A 17,477-nucleotide genomic window follows, 5' to 3' on the forward strand; every position below is an offset into this window, starting at 1 on the left:
CTCTTCAGCTGTGAAAGGAAAATAGGGGATTCTTTGTGTTAAGCAGGTTTTGTTGTTGTTTTGCGACACCCCCCCCCCCATTGCTTATTCCTGGGTGTTCTCTCTGTATGTGTTTTTGGAAAAGCAGGGCATTCCCCAAGTTCCGTCATATTTGGCTCGGTCCAGGCCCTCAGTACAGACATAACATTTTTGCTTCTCCCAGGTCAGCTCAGGTCACCCTCTTTTTCCACTGCCTCACTGAAAAAGCCCCTTCCAGACATGCACACAGCGTGGCTGAGAGTCAAACGCCACGTGGGCAAAGCCCTCTCTTTGTCATCTAGAATGCCCACTTGCTGTGTGACTCTGACGTGACCCTTTCTCCTGGGCCTCAGTTTTCATCTCTGTAAATGGGGGCCAGCAGCCACGCTGGGAGGTTTGGAAACTATAAGACTCTGTGCAAATCAGAGGCTGTGCTCTTTGCACTTGGGTGAAACAAGTCTCAAGATGGTCCCAGCTGCCCTGCACTCTGGTCTGGCAGGACAGTTCCCAAAGCATTTCTGAGCTGGGGTATTCTTTAGACAAAAGACTATGAGGAGACAGTTGTCATTTTAAGATCTTTCATTTCTCTCTCATGCTCTTTTTTTTTTTTTTTTTTTTTTTTTTTTTTGGCTCCTTGCTTCTCTCTTCCTTCTTTTCACGCCTGGCTTTAAGTCTTCCTGTAAGCCCTTTATTTGTGCCTCTGCACATAGACTCCTTATAAAGAAAATTCATTTGTTCAGGGTCACCGCGTGGTTTTTCATTAAAAACAAATTACCCGCATTCAGGGAGGACATCTGGGCTTCCCGGCTCCCATTAATGACTATATTTCTAGCCTCCCCAGCCTGGCTGGGCTCCTCTTGCCTGTCACCCTGCCTTGCAGGCCCCAGGAGGACAATGAGAGTGACAGTCAAGTGAAAGGGAAAACATGAGGGATGAGGGCGAGAGGCGAGTCCCAAGGGAGGGGAAGGAAGGAAAAGTGAAAAAAAAAAAAAAAAAAAAAAAAAAAGAAATAGCTCAAACAGGGGGTAACAAGGGTATTGTTTCAGTATCTTCCAGGGAGCCACCAGAATGAACAGTAGAAGGGCCAGGGCAGCGATTAAACGGAGCAAAAACCCTGTTTAAATACACCCTGGACCCTGTGCCTGGACACCACTCTGGCTAGATAAATGGGGAAGAGTGAGTGCAGGATTCAAGTAAGGTCTGCCTACATCCCTCAAGCATCTGCCGTGTGTTGGGGCTGGCCACAGTCCCTCTTCCAAGAGGAGCTCCAGGCTGGGTCTGACCCCAGAAGCAATCAGGAGACACAGTCCACCACAGTCCAACAGCTGCAAGCAGGCAGAGCATGGCTGGTGGCCTGAGGTTGAGCTTGGCTATAGGTAAAGCCCTGGGATGCATGCAGGGGGAATTGAGGCCCTTAATGACAAATAGGTAACCCCCCTAAGGAGTAAGCATTAGCTTAAGGCAGTCTCAACACTGACAGACAGATAGGGAGGGAGAGAGGACTATTCCAAAATCTGAAGTGCAGTTCCCTAGCATGCCAGGAGGATGGGCTTTCCCTGGGTCAGGAAGGAAGTGTGGGTCAGGTAGGCTGTCTAGAGCCTCAGGGAAGCCCTGGGGAAGCACTGTTCTTCTCATAGGCCTATCAGATAGACTCCATGCCCTCTTAGTCTCCAGGGGACATAGGAGTTCTGACCTGGTTCAGCCTGGATGCTCCCAGATTGCCGGTGGAGTGGGTCCAAACAAATCCTATCCCCCACCACCCGAGCAGCTAACTTGCTTCTGAACTAGGGTGAACATTCCACTCCCACAAGATGCTTCCAGGGACAACTTGGGTACCAAGTGTGTGTCACCTCTCTAGATGGTCAACACCATGAAGGTCAATGGGTGGGTGGTAGAAACATGGAGGTTCGGCTTCATTTGAGGACACTTCCCCTGGAGGGCAAGAGCCAAGCCTTACTGACTCCCACTGTTCCTATAGGCTCTGGGCTCTGGAGAGAAGTGTCTCAGGTGTAGTGAGCCAGAGGTGATGGCTGCTCCAGCTGAGGGCCAACAGCTGACAAGGTCTTGGAAACAGGGGGCTGTGGATTCCAGCAAGTCAAGGGGGCAAAACATAGACCAGAGCTGGTTCAAGGGCCTGAGTGCAGACAGGGCAGCGCATGGCTCACGACCTTTCTGTGTACCCTGTGTCCTGGCCCCTCTTTTGCTAACCCCAACACTCCTCACTGATGTCTTGCTAGGTTCCTCCCACGCACAGGGACAGTGGCAGGTGCCTCTGAGTGCTTTCACTGGCTTCTCACTTTCCCACCTTTGAACACGACACTGGTGCGTCACCCATTTTACAACCCTCTGTACAAGCACCTGTCACCCTCCTTCATGCCTTGCTTCCTCTGGCCAGGCTCAATCTTTGTTCTGAGGGTCCCTGGGCTTATGTGACACCACACTCGTTCCCCTCTAGGCTCTAATGACTTCAGTAACGTGAAGGAGCGGACTGGGAGTTGCTGACACCTCGTCTTCTGAAAGCCTCACCCCTATTCATCATGGCCAGTGGGGTTTAACAGAAAATCAGGTCTTTCCCAGCCTCCCAGCCCCCGCCAGGACATCCAAGTCCCAGCATGCCCCTTCCACTTTACAGCGCAATAATCACAGCACATTATTAATTTCTGCTCTAATATTACAAAAAGCCTCTCTCTAGATTCCTGACCATGAGTGACGTGAGCAATGATTAGCTGTGATTTCTTAGCAATCTCAGTGTGGGCCTGGGAACTTTTACAAAGAGAGGCAATCTAACCTAAAATTGTTTTCAAGTGCGATGAAATTTTTATGAGCTTTAAATGTAATAGTTAATAAAAGTTAATGTTGCAATGTGCAGACATTTCACATAACGTTTATTAGTGCTAGCCTGCCAGTTTCTTTTTTGAATTTCAGAGGCAAAGTACTCTGATCCCTTCAGGGGTCAGACTGTTGTAAAGCCCTGAAAGGCCCTTTGGCACAGGGTCTATGTGGGATCCTGCACTCCTGTTTACAGTCTTGTGAGACGTCCCAGGGCGGGCTGCCTGCAGGCTCTCCAGTAGGGTAGGGGCAGAAGTAAAGTTGGACAGGAGTGGGGTCCTCAGCTTTAGGTGGGCAGACCACTGATGTCCAGTGGACCAAGGCTGGCGTGAGCCCTGGGCTCTCCAGCATTAACAGCCTCCGTGGGCAAGGGCAGGAGGGAGGTGGGGGTGCTGCCTGGCCTGACTCCTATGACTGCAGCCTCTTCCACCCACCCCATCCTCTGGGAAGCCAGGCCTGTGTGTGCTCTTCTTCATTTGTCCCCAGACGAGACTCAGTTAAGTAACCAGAGGAAACTGTCATGGGCCCCATTGGCTGGCTTTTTTTTTTTGGCAGTGGTACTGGGAGACATTCACAAAAGGACTGACTTAAGTCTTAGGCCTGGAGTCAGCTGCTTGGGCACTGCCTGTGGGGCTGAGGGCTAGAAATGGTGGCCCTTCCTCAGTATTGGACTCAGGTCTAAATGGCTTGATCATCAGGACCTAGGACCTGAAGGCCCAAGGCCCAACAAGACCATCCATTCTCCTTAGAACTCCACAGGCCTCCTATGTTTCTCTCTGCACCAACCAAGCACTCCAACCTCTTAGCAGGAGAGGGCGTTAAAGGCCTTAGCCTCAACCTGCTCCTTATGTGTCCAGTGTGCAGGACTCCTACAAAGGCTTTCATTCCATCTAAAGCAAATCTTGACTGTAGCCCTTTCATCTACAAGGCCATTACAACCTTTACTGTTTTCAAGGAATACCACCAATAGAGTGTCTATGGTGGTTTAAAGCAGAATGGCTCCCATAGGCTCTTATATTTGACTGCTTGGTCCCCCAACTCAGTGGAACTGTTCAGGAAGGATCAGAAGGCATGGTCTTGCTGGAGGGGGTGGACATGTTGGAGGATGTATGCCATGGGGGTGGGGGGGGGTGGGCAGGCTTTAAGGTTTTGAAAGCCAATGGCAGGCCCAGTCTCCCCCAACCCCTTTGCCTGAAACTTGTGCATCAGAGGTAAGCTCTCAGCTACTTTTCTCCCTGCTGACACCATATTTCCTGCCATGATGACAACAAACATAACCCACTGAAACAGTAAGCAAGCTCTCAATGAAATGCTTGTTTTTATAAGCTGCGCTGGTCATGTTGTATCGTCATGGCAACAGAAAAGTAAAGGAAACAGGGGCCTTGGGTGTAATTTGGCCAGGATCCCAACACAGCCTCACATGCCACGACTGAAGCCTTGGGCAAACCACGACCATCAGAGGAGCCAGAGACCTGGGAGGCACTGGCTATGGCCCAGAGAAGGATTCATCTATCAGCCCCAGGTTCCTGTAGTGTGGCAGCCTCCTGGCAGGGCAAGGGTTCCTGGCTTTGGGCTGAGTAATCTTTCTAAGCTAGGAATGATTTCTGATTGCCCTGTGTGAGCAGATTCTCAGCATCTGCTGGGGCCTTTATGCTTCGGAAAGGGACTTAGTTTATAGCGATGGAGCAGAGGCTATTAGAGTGCCCAAGTTTTCCACATTCTCAAGTTCTGGGGTGCTCATTTAAGGCGTGGTGGTCCTGAGAGCTAGTCCTGGCCTGCAAGTTTGGGGGATCTTTCCAGGGAAAGTGTGGTAAGATCTGTAATCCTCAGTGGCACCTGGAGGTCCTCCACCAAGTCCCATGTACAGCCCAGAGAGGCTTTATAGCCTCAGATATGAAGAGAGCCTGGAAGCATTTACTGCCCACTTAGAGACAGTGGGATTCCAGAGCTCCGTAGCCTGGCTAGATGACATCAGTGTGGACACAAGCCTTGGAGTGGCAGGAAACTCCCTACGGTGCATCCAGTCCTGTTTTCTCTCCACCCACTGCCCTCCTGTTAGTGTCTGATGGTTGGAGAGCTGGTATAGAACCCAGGGCTCCTCGGCTCAGGCAGGGCCCTCAGACACACACACACACACACACACACACACAGCTTTCCGACTCCGAATCTCTGCTTTTGTAGCACCTTGCCCAGAGACACCTCAGTGGATTCACTCACATAAGATGGAGCTGCTCGGCACCCTTGGGACCACTGTGGGAGGACATGGAAGCCTCAGGTCTTGAGATCATTCTAGACACCTCCAGAAGAGGTTACCTCATGCCCTAATGTTCAAGGGGGGTGAGGGTGGTGCCGGCAGAGGCCATCGCCATCAGGCCTGTCCGGCCTGTCCTGCTCATCTCTTCTAACCTTCAAAGCTTCAGACTCAACTCCCTCCAGGTTCTCTCACACTTGGGTCCCTCTGGGGCTCATACATGACAATACTGGTCCCTTACCCAGTAAAGGACATTTCTGATTGGCAAATCCAGTCTTCAAGCTCCAGCTCAAACGACCCCTGAGTCACCTCCCCCACTGCCTCCACATCACTTCAGTGCCTCGATCAACCCAACAGTCCCTTCCCATGACTTCTTGGGCACTGTATACATTCTTAGAGCTTATCCTGTGTCTGTCCGTCTGTCTGTTCATCCGTCTATCATCTACCTAGCCATCTGAGTGCACTCTCATGTGGGTGCACACAGAAGACATAGGACGGCCTCAGGGGTCATTCCCCAGGAGACACTGTCTGCCTTGTCGTCTTCACACTCTTACTGCTCTGGAGCTCACTCAAATAAACAAGCCGGCCAGCAGGCCCCAGGGACCCTCTGGCTTTGCCATTCCAGAGCTGGCGTGACAAATATGTGTGCCACTATGCCTGGATTTTTTTTTTAAAAAAAAGTGTGATCAGAGGCTTGGACTCAGGTCCTCATGTTTGTACGACAGTATTTTATTGATGAGTCATCTCAATGCCATGACTTTTAACACAAAACATGGGATGATATATATTTTTTAATCTATCTCCCAAACTAGACCGTGAGCTGCCTGAGGGTGACAACTGGGTCTGAAATGCCATGCTGGACCCAGAGCCAGCACTCAGTGTTTCTTAGGAAACGCTTGACATTGAACAAGTGAATGGACCACCTGTGGCTTCATCCTGTTCCAATCTGGGTTCCGTCCTCCATTCCTAGCATGGCAGAATGGCTGGAGGCCACAAGAGGGCAGCAAAGAGTCAGAAACCAGCAACAGGTGTATGTTCTGGGACCCAGGCCCAGGCCAAGCCAGAGTTCCCTTAGAAGGCCCAAAGAGAAAGCAGGTGTGGTGGGGGTGGGGTGGGACACAGATGGCATGCAGGAGACACAGAGCGAGGAGCAAAAACCATTCATTCTCTAGAGGCACGCCCCTGTGGGTCCATGGTTCAACCTCCCAGCAGGTTCAACCTCTCCACCAAGTCCTCGATGTCTTCTGTGGGCCTTTTCCAAGCTTGTTCAGTTCACTAGGTTCTGGTCTAATTGCGGGAAGGGTCTCACACAGGGTGAGAATAAAACGTCCCACCTGTATCACCTGTGCACAGTGTATTTTGCCTCCACAAGTAACAGACCACACAAGAGTACCTGGCTAAACTTGACCACACCCTGCCCAGTTCTAGCCCCACCCCTTAGGCCTAGCTAGCAGAACTCAGAGTCAGGGATTGTCTCACTGTACACAGAGAAAAAAATCCTTCCTCTCCCGACATCCTAATCCCTAAAGCCTGTGAATAAGTAAGATTCCACAGCAGAGGGGAATGAAGGCTTAAGAAGCAGAGAATCAAGGTTGTTCATGAACTGCCCTGAAGACAGAGCCTGGGTTGAGTGATAAGCCCAAGGTAAGTTCTGGAATCCTTCTAACAGGAGAGGAAGACAAGGAGGGAAAGACGGCAGCACCATGTGACTTGGTGCAATGCTGCCAACTTTAAAAACAAAATAGTGGGACCACATGCCAAGGGATGCTCACAGCATCCACAAGCTAGCAAAGGAGAGAAAAAAGCTCCTGCCTCAAGTGTCCAGAGGAGTGCAATACTGCCAACACCCTGACTTTAGCCCAGGTAGACTGTTTTGGGCTTCTGACATCAAGAACTGGAAGTTAAAATGTTATGGTAACTTGTTATGGCTGCAACAGGAAGTTAATACACTTAGGCTATTTGAGAAGACACGTCTATGTAGGGAAAGAGAAGGATGTGAGGGAGCCAGGCAGGCTGGCAGAGAGGAGCTGAGAAGGGGGCTGAAGTCTAAGGAGCAGGTCCCTCATCAATGGGGCAAAGCACAATCTGCTCCTGCCCCACCCTTGCAGCTTGCTTCAGACTTCCCTTCTGCTTCCAGATGCTTCTTCTGCCCCTCGTCCTTACCTGCCATCTCATCAAGAGACTGAAAACTATCATTTCACTGGGCACTTTAATTGTAAGGCTTTTAGAAGTAAAGTCTCCCAATCCTTGATTACTAGTGACTACTAGAGTGCCTAGGACCATAGGGGCCATAGGGACCATAAGGACCATAGGGGCCAGAGAGACCACGGGGGCCATAGGAGCCATAGGGGTCATAGGGACAATAGGGCCATGGGGGCTATAGGGACCATAGGGGTCATAGGGACCATAGGGGCCATTGGGACCATAGGCTCCCTGAAAGCAAATGTTTCCCATTTAGATGTGGGAAAACAATGACAGCCAAGCATTTCCTAAGGCCCATGGAGGCAAAGAGCCATGGGGTTTCTGATTTCCCTGCAGATTGCACTGCAGGGGCTTTAGGGGCCATAGGGGCTTTTGGAACCATAGAGAAGGGCCATGCTTCTTTGTGCATATTGCTCTGACTGGCCTCTCTCCTATCAGCTTCTGCATCTGCAGCAGCCCAGGGAAGATGAGGGCACTGTCACTCCTGCTAGTACTTTTGCCTAAAGCTCCAAAGCAGGAGCTAAGTGAGGGGCTGGGGAGGGAGTCCTTGATCCCTTAGGTGATTATCAAAGATGTTTTCCCTGTTTCCACACTCACTGAAGCCAAAGGGCAACGGACTCCCTTCCCTGCAATCCAGGGTGTTTAAGAGTTCCAAATGCCACGGCAATATCTGTTAGGTTGCACAAATATCTTCAGGCAGGCATCTGGTACCGCGGAATCTTTGGTGCAAAACTTTTGGCATTTGCTGAGACTTGATGAAAATAAAAACTGAAAACTGTCTCCACCCTAGGCTGATATAATCTGCAGGCTTTGCTTTCTCCAATATAACTGATCTGCAAAGGGATGAAGAAAGGGGATCTGCAAGCACGTTGGAGGAACTGGGCACCATGCTCTGCAGACATCCTGGAGCAGGAAGGGCAGATAGCATCTCACCACCACCAAGGCCAGGAAGCAGGACATGCCAACAAGCTGCCACTCCATACAGAACACATCAGGCATTTTTTCCACACCCCAAAGTTCAACAGCTGGAGTGTACCCTGGAGGCAGGCCCTCCTCTGTGCTCCCTGAAAGCAAATGTTTCCCATTTAGATGTGGGAAAACAGTGACAGCCAAGCATTTCCTAAGGCCCGTGGAGGCAAAAAGCTATGGGGTTTCTGGTTTCCCTGCAGATTGCACTGCAGGCTCCCAGCAAGTACGGGAGACTGATTCACACAGCAAAACCATCCATCTCAGGGTGGCCATCTCAGAGCTCAGAAAGCAGATAACAGCCCCTCCCCCAGCCTCCCCCTACCACCCTCCACCCCCCACCCTACCCCACCCCTGCCCGAGTCTTGTCAACTGCTTTCTCAGAACACACAAACAAGGCCCTCCATGGCTGAGATAACTGATTCCGTCAAGTAAAAACCTCGTGGGCTTAGAAACCTGAGAGGTTAAGCAGCAGAAATCTGAACAAATGTGAGCTCAAAGCTCTCCCTCACACTGACCACAGGGTAGTCACGGCCTGGTCCCTGGAACCTGGCATGCAAGGCTCCTGATGGGGACAGAACCTGTGATGCTAAGACAAGTTGGCAGATGTGATTAAATCGGCCTCTTGGTTACCCACACGGGCCCCAAGTGCTGGAGGGCCCTTGTGTGAGAGAAGGGTGATGTAGTCTTGGAGCTCCAGCAAGGACAAAGCTGGCCGAGGAGAGAGACAGCCACTTTCCAGGGCTTCCCTGGGAGTGTGACTGGGCCAGCACTAGCACTGTGGCTCAGGGATACTGATCTTAGACTTGTCACGGAAGTGGGAGAGAATGCTCCTGTTTACTCTGAGCGCTGCATCTGGAGTTTTCTTCTGTTTGTCTCAGGAAATTAAAACAAGTACTCAGAGAGTACCTAGAACCTGCTTGGTACCATGATGGCACCCAAGGCTGAGAAGGTTCCGCTGAGAACAGTGCGCACCATGCTGCTGATAGGCCACAAAACACTTGCCCCAGGTGGGGCCATCCTGGAAGGCTCCCGAGGCACTGACGTTTGTGCTCACACCTGAAGAGTGATGCTGGACAGACCAAGGAGGGAAGAGGTCCAGTCCAGGGTCTAGAAGGAAGAAGATCACTGGTAGGTAAGAGAGACTGATTGCAGACAGGGAGGGCTGGGAAAGGAACACACAAAGCAAGCTAGGGCAATGCATGGGGGCAGGCCAGACCACTGCTCTGCTGAAAAGCAAGACCCTCTGTGCCTAGGACACAGGCCATCCAAGAAACAGGTTTGGAGACAGCGTTTTAAAAAAAGGATATGACAGTAGAAAAGACACTAAGGAACAAGAACTAAACCGTCTTGACCTGGAATAGTAGGTGCTGTGGGTATGGGAAAAGAGAAAGCTCAGAGTCAGGGAGGAGGAGGAGGAGGAGGAGGAAGAGGAGAAGGGACAGGAAAAAGGGGAGAGATTCGGAGAAGGAAGAATTCAGAACCCTTGGTCATCAGGCTCCCCAGCCACAATCTTCATCTTCCCTCAATCTTGTGGCAGAGGACAGAATCCCGGAAGTCCTCTGTTCTCACTGTGGGAGGCTTGGGGGGGACTATGCCCTTGCGTGGTCCTGTGATTCCTGAGGCCATCCCTACTGGATGAGAAGCTACCAACATCCTGCTGGGGCCTCTGACAGGCTCATAGCCATTTGTGTGTGTGTGTGTGGGGCGGGGGCTGCTGTTTGGATAAGCTAGAAAAAGTTCAAGTTGGTTTCTGGGGTAAGGGGAAGATTTCTGGGAGGGCCACCAAGGTGGTCTCACCTTTACCAGCTCTACTGGTGAGCTACTACAGAAATCCCCTTCTGAAAAGCCAAAGTTGAGCACTTAGAGAGGCCATGGGCCGCACAGCATCCCTTGCTAGGGCCAAGCTTGTTAGCAGCTTTGTGCAGTTCACTAACTTCTCTGTGTCCCAGCCATTTAGAGAAATGGGGGCTACACCCACAAGCTAGCCCATCTGATGGGGTTGTTCTCTCTAAGCACAGAGAAAGGAGTTTGCTTGTTACAAAGAGCTACATGAATGTTAGGGGCCATTCTTGATGGGGTCACACCACAGTCTGTGACCCCCAAATGCTAAAGGCTGGGAAATGAGGAGCCCAAGAGTGTGGGGGAAGTGGTGCCCCACCACCTCAGCCTGTGCCTTGCAGTTCTCTGGCATCGGCCACGGGGCCATCCTTGCTGTGGAAAAGGCAAAGCTTTTGCAGGGCAACCTGGCAGGCCTCCCCGGTGTTGGCAAGGCCCAGGACAAGAGTGTCCACGAAGGCCATTTCCCATATGTCTCATATTTAAAAAGCATAAATCAAGCTAACAAACCGTTAAATGAAATATGCTCCATCCTCCTACCTTGTTAAATACACCGTGCACACAACCAGGCCAGGATGGAATTTTGAATTCTGGGGCTCCTTGGCATTCTATGCCAGGGTGTGCAATGTGGGAAACCCCACTCACTTGTGCCCTCACCTGCTCCACTTGTTGCCATGTGAGGCCCCCCCCCACACATGCCTTACACTCAAGCTATTCAAGTCCCCACCAAGAGCTCACCCTCAAGGGTTCATAAAGTGGCATTAAGGCACCTTCAAAAGGAGAGCCCAGAGGAAGAGCCTGAAGAGCTCAGCTCTGTCTGGGTGGGCCTCCAGGGGGGAGCACTGAGCCCCTTCGTCCTGCAGACTCACTCTGGTCCACAGGTTGAATAGGAGGGAGAATTGGAGGGGATTCCTTTAAGGGATGGTGCTCTCTGTTCATGGTGTTGGAACTGACACATCACCGGTGGGGGCACAGGTTTTAACTGTGTTCCCCTTAGCATCACATGACAAGCTCAGCAGTCAATGGTCCATCTGTCTTGAAAACATCCTGTGCTCCAGCTCAAGGGATAAGGGCACCGGGAGGACCTTGGGGCCTTCTATGTGGTTCATGGTATACAGATTGGGGAGTAAAGGAGAAGTTGTGGGAGGGAAGGAAGGTTAGGGGAACTCTCCACTGGCTGTCCCGCCCCCACCCCTGTGTCCATGCATACCTTTGGGTTCTAGCACCCAGTGTGACTGACAAGGGACTTGGTAAGTGTCAGACATGGGCCTACCCAGTGCAGGCACTGCTCTCCTGGCCCCACTGCAGACCCAGCTGCAGAAGAGGCTGGGTCAACCTCTGCTGACTTATTCAGGCCAATTTCTCAGAAGCATGGAGGTCACCTGGGTTGCTTTGGGGCAGGGGGCCTGGAGGAGGGGGCGGGGGGCGGGATGTGCCCTCTCACAGCAGCCCCATCTGCTTCCTGCTGTGGAGATGCCAACAGTGCAAACTCACCAGGCACCATCCCTGTCAGCGTTGGTGCAGAGTAGCTGCCCTGTCCAGCGGGGGGCACGTGTGGAGGGTACCCGGGAAGGGTTGTGCTCGCCAAGTCACGGCCTGAAAAACCGAAGCAGCAAAACACAGGGTGAGCATCTTTGCAGACTGCCACTGGGCCACAGCTCCCGCACATCCTGCACATTTGTTACTTCTGGACACTGAACACCAGCATGCCGTATTCCCCATGTAATTTACACACACACACACACACACACACACACACACACACACACTCCACACCAGCCATCCTGGCTCTACTTCTCAAGGTTCAAGCTAGAACTGAGGTCTCTCTCTCTGAGAAATCACAGCCCCTCAGGGAGGTGGGACAATGGCAGTGCCACATACAGGGCTGTGTACACCACAAGTGTGACCTCAATTGTTCCCTCTTCACCCTGTTGCTTCTGATTGGTTCTCAGCATACAGTCCACCCTCCTCCAGTCAAACACAGCCTCCTACCATTGCTTTTTAGAGACAAGCTTACACATCTCCGTCCTCTATTCCCAATGGCCTGTGATGAGAGCGCCATCCCTGCTCCGTATCTGACCTTGTATTGATGGCATTTTGCCTCCCAAGACCCAGAGATGTTCCTTTATTCAATGGACATGCAGGGTGCTGCTCCCCAACACCAACACTGCCCTGCTGCTTGCACATGCAGGTGAAGGCCCTGACCTTGAAGTGGAGAGAATGCAGGCTCCCGGCTCCCTGCGGGCAGGATGGCCTCATACCCCTCACCATGGCATTGTTAGAGAAGTGGGAATCCATTAAGAGTCCTTCACGCTGTTCTAGAATCAATGCAAGAAGAGTGCTGAGGACTCTCCTTGGCCAGCTCAGGTTGACATTTTGGAGATGACGAAACAGACCTTAATTGGAAGAAGGGGAGTAAGTGGCTCAGGTCTCACGGTGACCCGTAGCAGAGCTGGTACTTTTTTGGCTCATAGTAGGCATTTTACGAGTAAGTCCCCGGGGTAACTAAACAGCCAAGAGGCTTGTTTTCAGGATGCATGGAATGAAATTTCAAGGTAGCAGAACCCCATAAGCAAGGAAAGAACCTTTGTGTCCCTTCAGGAAGGAGAAGGGCCCATGGTCCTTCAAACCCTCCTGCAGGTTAGGCATGACAAGGAGGCCACTGATAAGACCTAGGAGCCAGATCTTGGGAGAGCACCATGTTCTGTGGTTACTGGACCCTGAGAGAAGACTCTGTCCTTGGGGGAAAGAATTGACAGCTTGTCCTACAAGGAAGGGGCATGGCCACTGTCTGCTACATTGGGCAGCGATGGGAAATGTAGATTTGGGACTAGAGAGCGAGCACTGAGCATATGTAGGACATGGGGGAGCCAGAAGAGGTCTGTGGGTACCATGATGAGTGACTGCTGAGCCTGAAGAGGCAAGATGAGCTCCAGCGCACTTGTCAGTTTCTCCTCCAGCCCAGCAGCACACAAATAGAGGCTCTGGGCCCAGCCCTACTAGCAGGTGGCCACAGAGGAAGGGCCATCACTGACCAGTGTCCCACCGAAGAAGAAGCTGAGCCATAGTGAGCCAGCATGAGAACACTAGTGTGTCCTGAGCGAGTCTACAACTCTTCTAGTACTGTCATTCAGCGGCCAACGGGAGCTACCCCACCCGACAACTTCCCTGGATCCCAGATAGTACCCCCTCCCTGCCCCTGCTCACTGCCTCCTTGGCTTTGGGCTGGGCACCCTGGCTCATGTATCTTTACATGAGGTGTTAGAGTTAAGCAAATACCCTAGGACTAACTCGGGGAGCCCCTCATCCTCTGCATGGATTGCATGGAGGGCCAAGATGAAATAGGAAACCCAAGGTTTGCCCCGGTTAGGCTTCTTGTGTCTCCTGGCAAAGTCGAAGCTCTGAGTCAAGTCTTTGTAAGGTCAGAAGGGCACAGAGAATAAAAGAGAGAGAGCGGGGCGGGGGGAGGTGCGATTTTAGCGAAAGAAGCCACTCTGGGGGAGAAGCAAGGGTCTTGAGAGTCCAGTGCAGTCCCTTTCACTGTTCAAAATGAGATTCAAGAGGGTGCTCCAGAGTCTCTTGCCATTCTGCAGATAGAAAGCTCAGATCTGGTGGAGGAGAAGGAGCAACCGGCTTGGGGCCCACTGGGACTGTGGTGGAGCAGACGCCTCAGCTCAGAGCCTACACCAGCCTAGTGCCTTCTCTTCCTCAGTCTTACAGAGTCAGTGAGTCAGGGGGAACTGGGGAGAGCTGTGAAGACATCTCAGGTGCCAATTTTTGAGCACAGTGATGAGATGTCAGTAAGATTAGCCAGTCTGTGAGATGGCCAAAGTCAGGGGCTGCTTTGGTGAAGGGCTTTCTCAGAAATCGTGGGAGCTTCTCCACCCAACAGGGGGTGTCTCTATCAACCAAGGAAGCACTTCCACCAGTCCAGGGAGCATCTCCAACCCTGTCTCTGATCCCAGCTTCCCACCTATTGATAATGACTACAAGCAATGGACACTTGCAAACACATGGCTTCTTGCCAAGGATTTTGAAAAGCTTAACTCTTCTAGCCTTCAACAACCTTGGGAGGTAAGGTACTGATAGGATTCCTTTCTTCCAGGAAAATGAGATGTCCCAGGAGAGCCAGTATCAAAGTTTGCATGGTGACCAATCTGTCCACTCCACCACCTTGCTATGGGACTGACTGTACTTTCAGCCATGATTTCTGAAGTGCTATCTCGCAGCCGGGACACTGTCACCGTTACTTATTGGCTCCATCTTTCAAGAGGAAATTTGACCACATAGATTTTAGAGCAAACATGTTTTTCTGGGGTTTAATAAAAAAGAGGGGGTGCCAAACTTGTCTCCTGGAAGATGGAGGGTGCTGTGGCGAAGTCCACGGAAGTCTCCTGGGATCCACTTCAACAAGTGTCTGCCCTTTGGGTCACGTTCGGTCAACAGTTTTTGCTGCTGGCTGCACACACTTTAAAACCTTGATCTCTCAAGCAAAGGCTCAGAAAATCAGAATGCTGGCACGGTGCTCAACTCGAATGGCCAGATGAAAAAGCAATAAAAGCAACTTAAGGGAAGGGGGAGGAGGAACTGATAAGTGAAAGGGGAAACAAGAAGGCAGACTCAACAGTAAGTACAAACGAGACTCGTTATTTGAAAAGACCAGGAAAGTCTATGGCCAGACCACTCTGAACCTGCCAGGTCTCGCTTGAAAAGGCCAATAAGAAAGACAGACCTAAGTCAGGATTGAAAACAAACCCCACAGAATTATCAAGATAAAGAATGAGGGAAGGTATAACTAAAATCACAGGAGAAATAATATTTATAAAGAAGAATATACACTGCGTGCTTATAAAGAGGAAATTCTCAAGAAAAGGCCCAGTTTTCCAGGAAAACATAAATTACCCGAACTAACACAAGGGCAGCTAGAAAAATACCCATAGCCTGATAATCTTGGGAGAAGTAGAACAAATGTCTTTCTCAAAAAATAAGAGCCTTGTCTGCTTAGCTTCATGAGCAAGTTTTTATTTGTTCTTGTTTGAGCAATCTGCTTTAAATCTTCAAACTATACATTCTTCTGGTATTAAATGTCCAGCCTATAAGCCAAGAGGGTCTTCCTAACTCATTCTGCCAACCAGGTATAATTGTGATGCAAGCACCTAACAGACACAAGACCAAAAAACTAAGAATTAAGTTGGGCAGTGCTGGCGCACACCTATAATCCCAGAACTTGGGAGGTAGAGGCAGGCAGATCTCTGTAAGTTTGAGGCTAGCCTGGTCTACAAAGGGAGTCCAGGACAGAGAAACCCTGTTTCAGAAGAAAAAAAAAAACATTAAAAAAAATTAAGAATTAAAGGGGGTTAGTGTCATGATTTGTTCATATGGTATCAAGTTATTTCCTTCTTGCTACTATTAACAACGGTAGCAGATGTCCACTATCACACTGATTGAGTGATGCTGGGGGGGCAATGATAGGCTATGGCTGAATGAATTTTATTCCAGGCATGTAAGGATGGTTCAATATCAAAATATTTTTCTAGAACCTCCCATCACCATAACAAGGAAGGAAAAACTGCCTGTGTGAGAGAGACGGAGAAGACACTGACTACCGTTCGAGATTCATTCCTTACACATTAGTAAATAAGAATCTAAGTACACTCTAGCCAATATTACATTATACTTCATTGTGGAAACTCTTGGAAATTTTTCTATCAAAGACAAGAATGTGACAAGGAAATTTATTATCAATATTATCACCAAAATTATTCTGAAAGTCTCAGTTCAGTACAATAAGACAAGAAGGGTAAATGTGGCATGTGGGAAAACAGGAGCCAGAACTACAGTTAGTCAATTTGTCTTAGACCTGGAAATTCCGGGGAAAACAGCTCAGCTGCTAAAACCAGTGAAAGAATTGGTGAGACAGCCAAGAAATGGATAGATGCCCTTAAGTATCCGCTTGTAAGGACTGAGTAGCTCCCACCATCTTGTAAGTTAAGAAGAGTCTTTGGCTTAATTTTCTGTGGTCTCTCCAATCTGTGCTTCCCCAATTTCATTAACTCCTCTCAGTCCCCAACTGCTTGTACCCTCAAGCCTTTGCTCAGGCTGCTCCCCTCACAAGCAGCCTTCTTCCTGTCCTATCCTTTGACACTCAGGACAACCCCCATGTCACCTGCAGGAGGCTGCTCCTCTGCACAGCCTTTCTAGTCCTTCTGATGTCTGCTTCTCCAAAGGTTTCCCTGTGCCCTGTCCAAGAGCAACAACGGAAATACCCCGGAGGGGAATGGACAAGCTGAGGTGATGAAAATTTAATGACAGTCTTTGCTTTGCCTGGAGACATTCACAGTATAGTGTCCTAATGCTCCATGAAGGAGGAAGCAGAAGGAAAGAGCAAATGAGCACCCTGTCCACAGTAGCACATGCAGCAGGAAACAGCTGGTCATTGAGCCCAGGGCTCTGGGTCCCAGCCTGAGCCTCTGCTGATAGTGAGAGGTGCTGAGACTGTGGGGAGCAGTGTGTGAGGCGTGGGGGGAATGGCAAATGGGAGGGTGGTAAGGTGAGCAACAAGGCCAGATGATCATGAGACGAGAGAGAGAGAGAGAGAGAGAGAGAGAGAGAGAGAGAGAGAGAGAGAGAGGAGAGAGAGAGAGAGGGAGAGAGAGAGAGAGAGAGAGAGAGAGAGAGAGAGAGAGAGAGAGAGAGAGAGAGAGAGAGATGGACGGACAGAGACAGAGAGAGAGGGAGAGGGAGGGAGAGAGACAGAGAGACAGAGGGAGGGAGGGAGGGAAGGAGGTGGGTAGAGGAGGAGGCGGTGGCACGGGGAAAGTCACAACCGAGATGACTGCCAGCTGTCAGACCCAGAGAAGAAACTGAAATCCCCAGGCCAGGGCTGTGTGATACTAAACATACAATACTCATTAACATTCTGAAAGGAAAACACACGGAGATCATCCAGGACCCTATGTCCCGGTCCCACCTCTGCTTCTGAACTTCTGTGGGACCCTGGTCAAGTCAGTCAGATTACCTCCCTCTCCAGGCTCAGTTTCCCCAACTTTAGAATGCCTTCTTTCCTCATCAGCCTCTCAGAGCCCCTGAAGCTCTTACTGGTCCAAGTGTGTGCACACGTGACGAAGCTGTGAGTGCGCACGAAGCCTTAATCTCCTGCAGGTGTGTGGCACTGCCTAGAGGGCTATAGGTGTGCCCTGGGCTGCTGGCAAGAGCTTATTCCCAAGTACAGCCTCCATGGGGCTCAGTGCCAGCCCTAGCCTTGTCTGGCCTTTGCCACTGTACAGGGCTCAATCCCTCCCTTCCCAACAACGCACCCTATGAAAAGCTGGCAAATGGTGGTGTGTGTTCCCATGGAACCCTGCCACTGAAT

The 17,477-nt window shown here is 50.6% G+C and overlaps 1 protein-coding gene across 1 annotated transcript in view; it reads right to left on the minus strand.

The window, feature by feature from the left end:
- The window catches only part of Pax5 (paired box 5), a 176,207-nt gene that overhangs the window by 20,532 nt on the left and 138,198 nt on the right, over positions 1-17,477 (minus strand). Inside the window, exon 8 of the mRNA XM_051165094.1 lies at positions 11,600-11,701. Within this exon, the coding sequence (XP_051021051.1) occupies positions 11,600-11,701 (102 nt within the window). The remainder of the gene's footprint in view (positions 1-11,599; positions 11,702-17,477) is intronic.

This window comes from Acomys russatus, chromosome 2, assembly GCF_903995435.1.
Source record: "Acomys russatus chromosome 2, mAcoRus1.1, whole genome shotgun sequence".
Classification (NCBI taxonomy): Eukaryota; Metazoa; Chordata; class Mammalia; order Rodentia; family Muridae; genus Acomys; species Acomys russatus.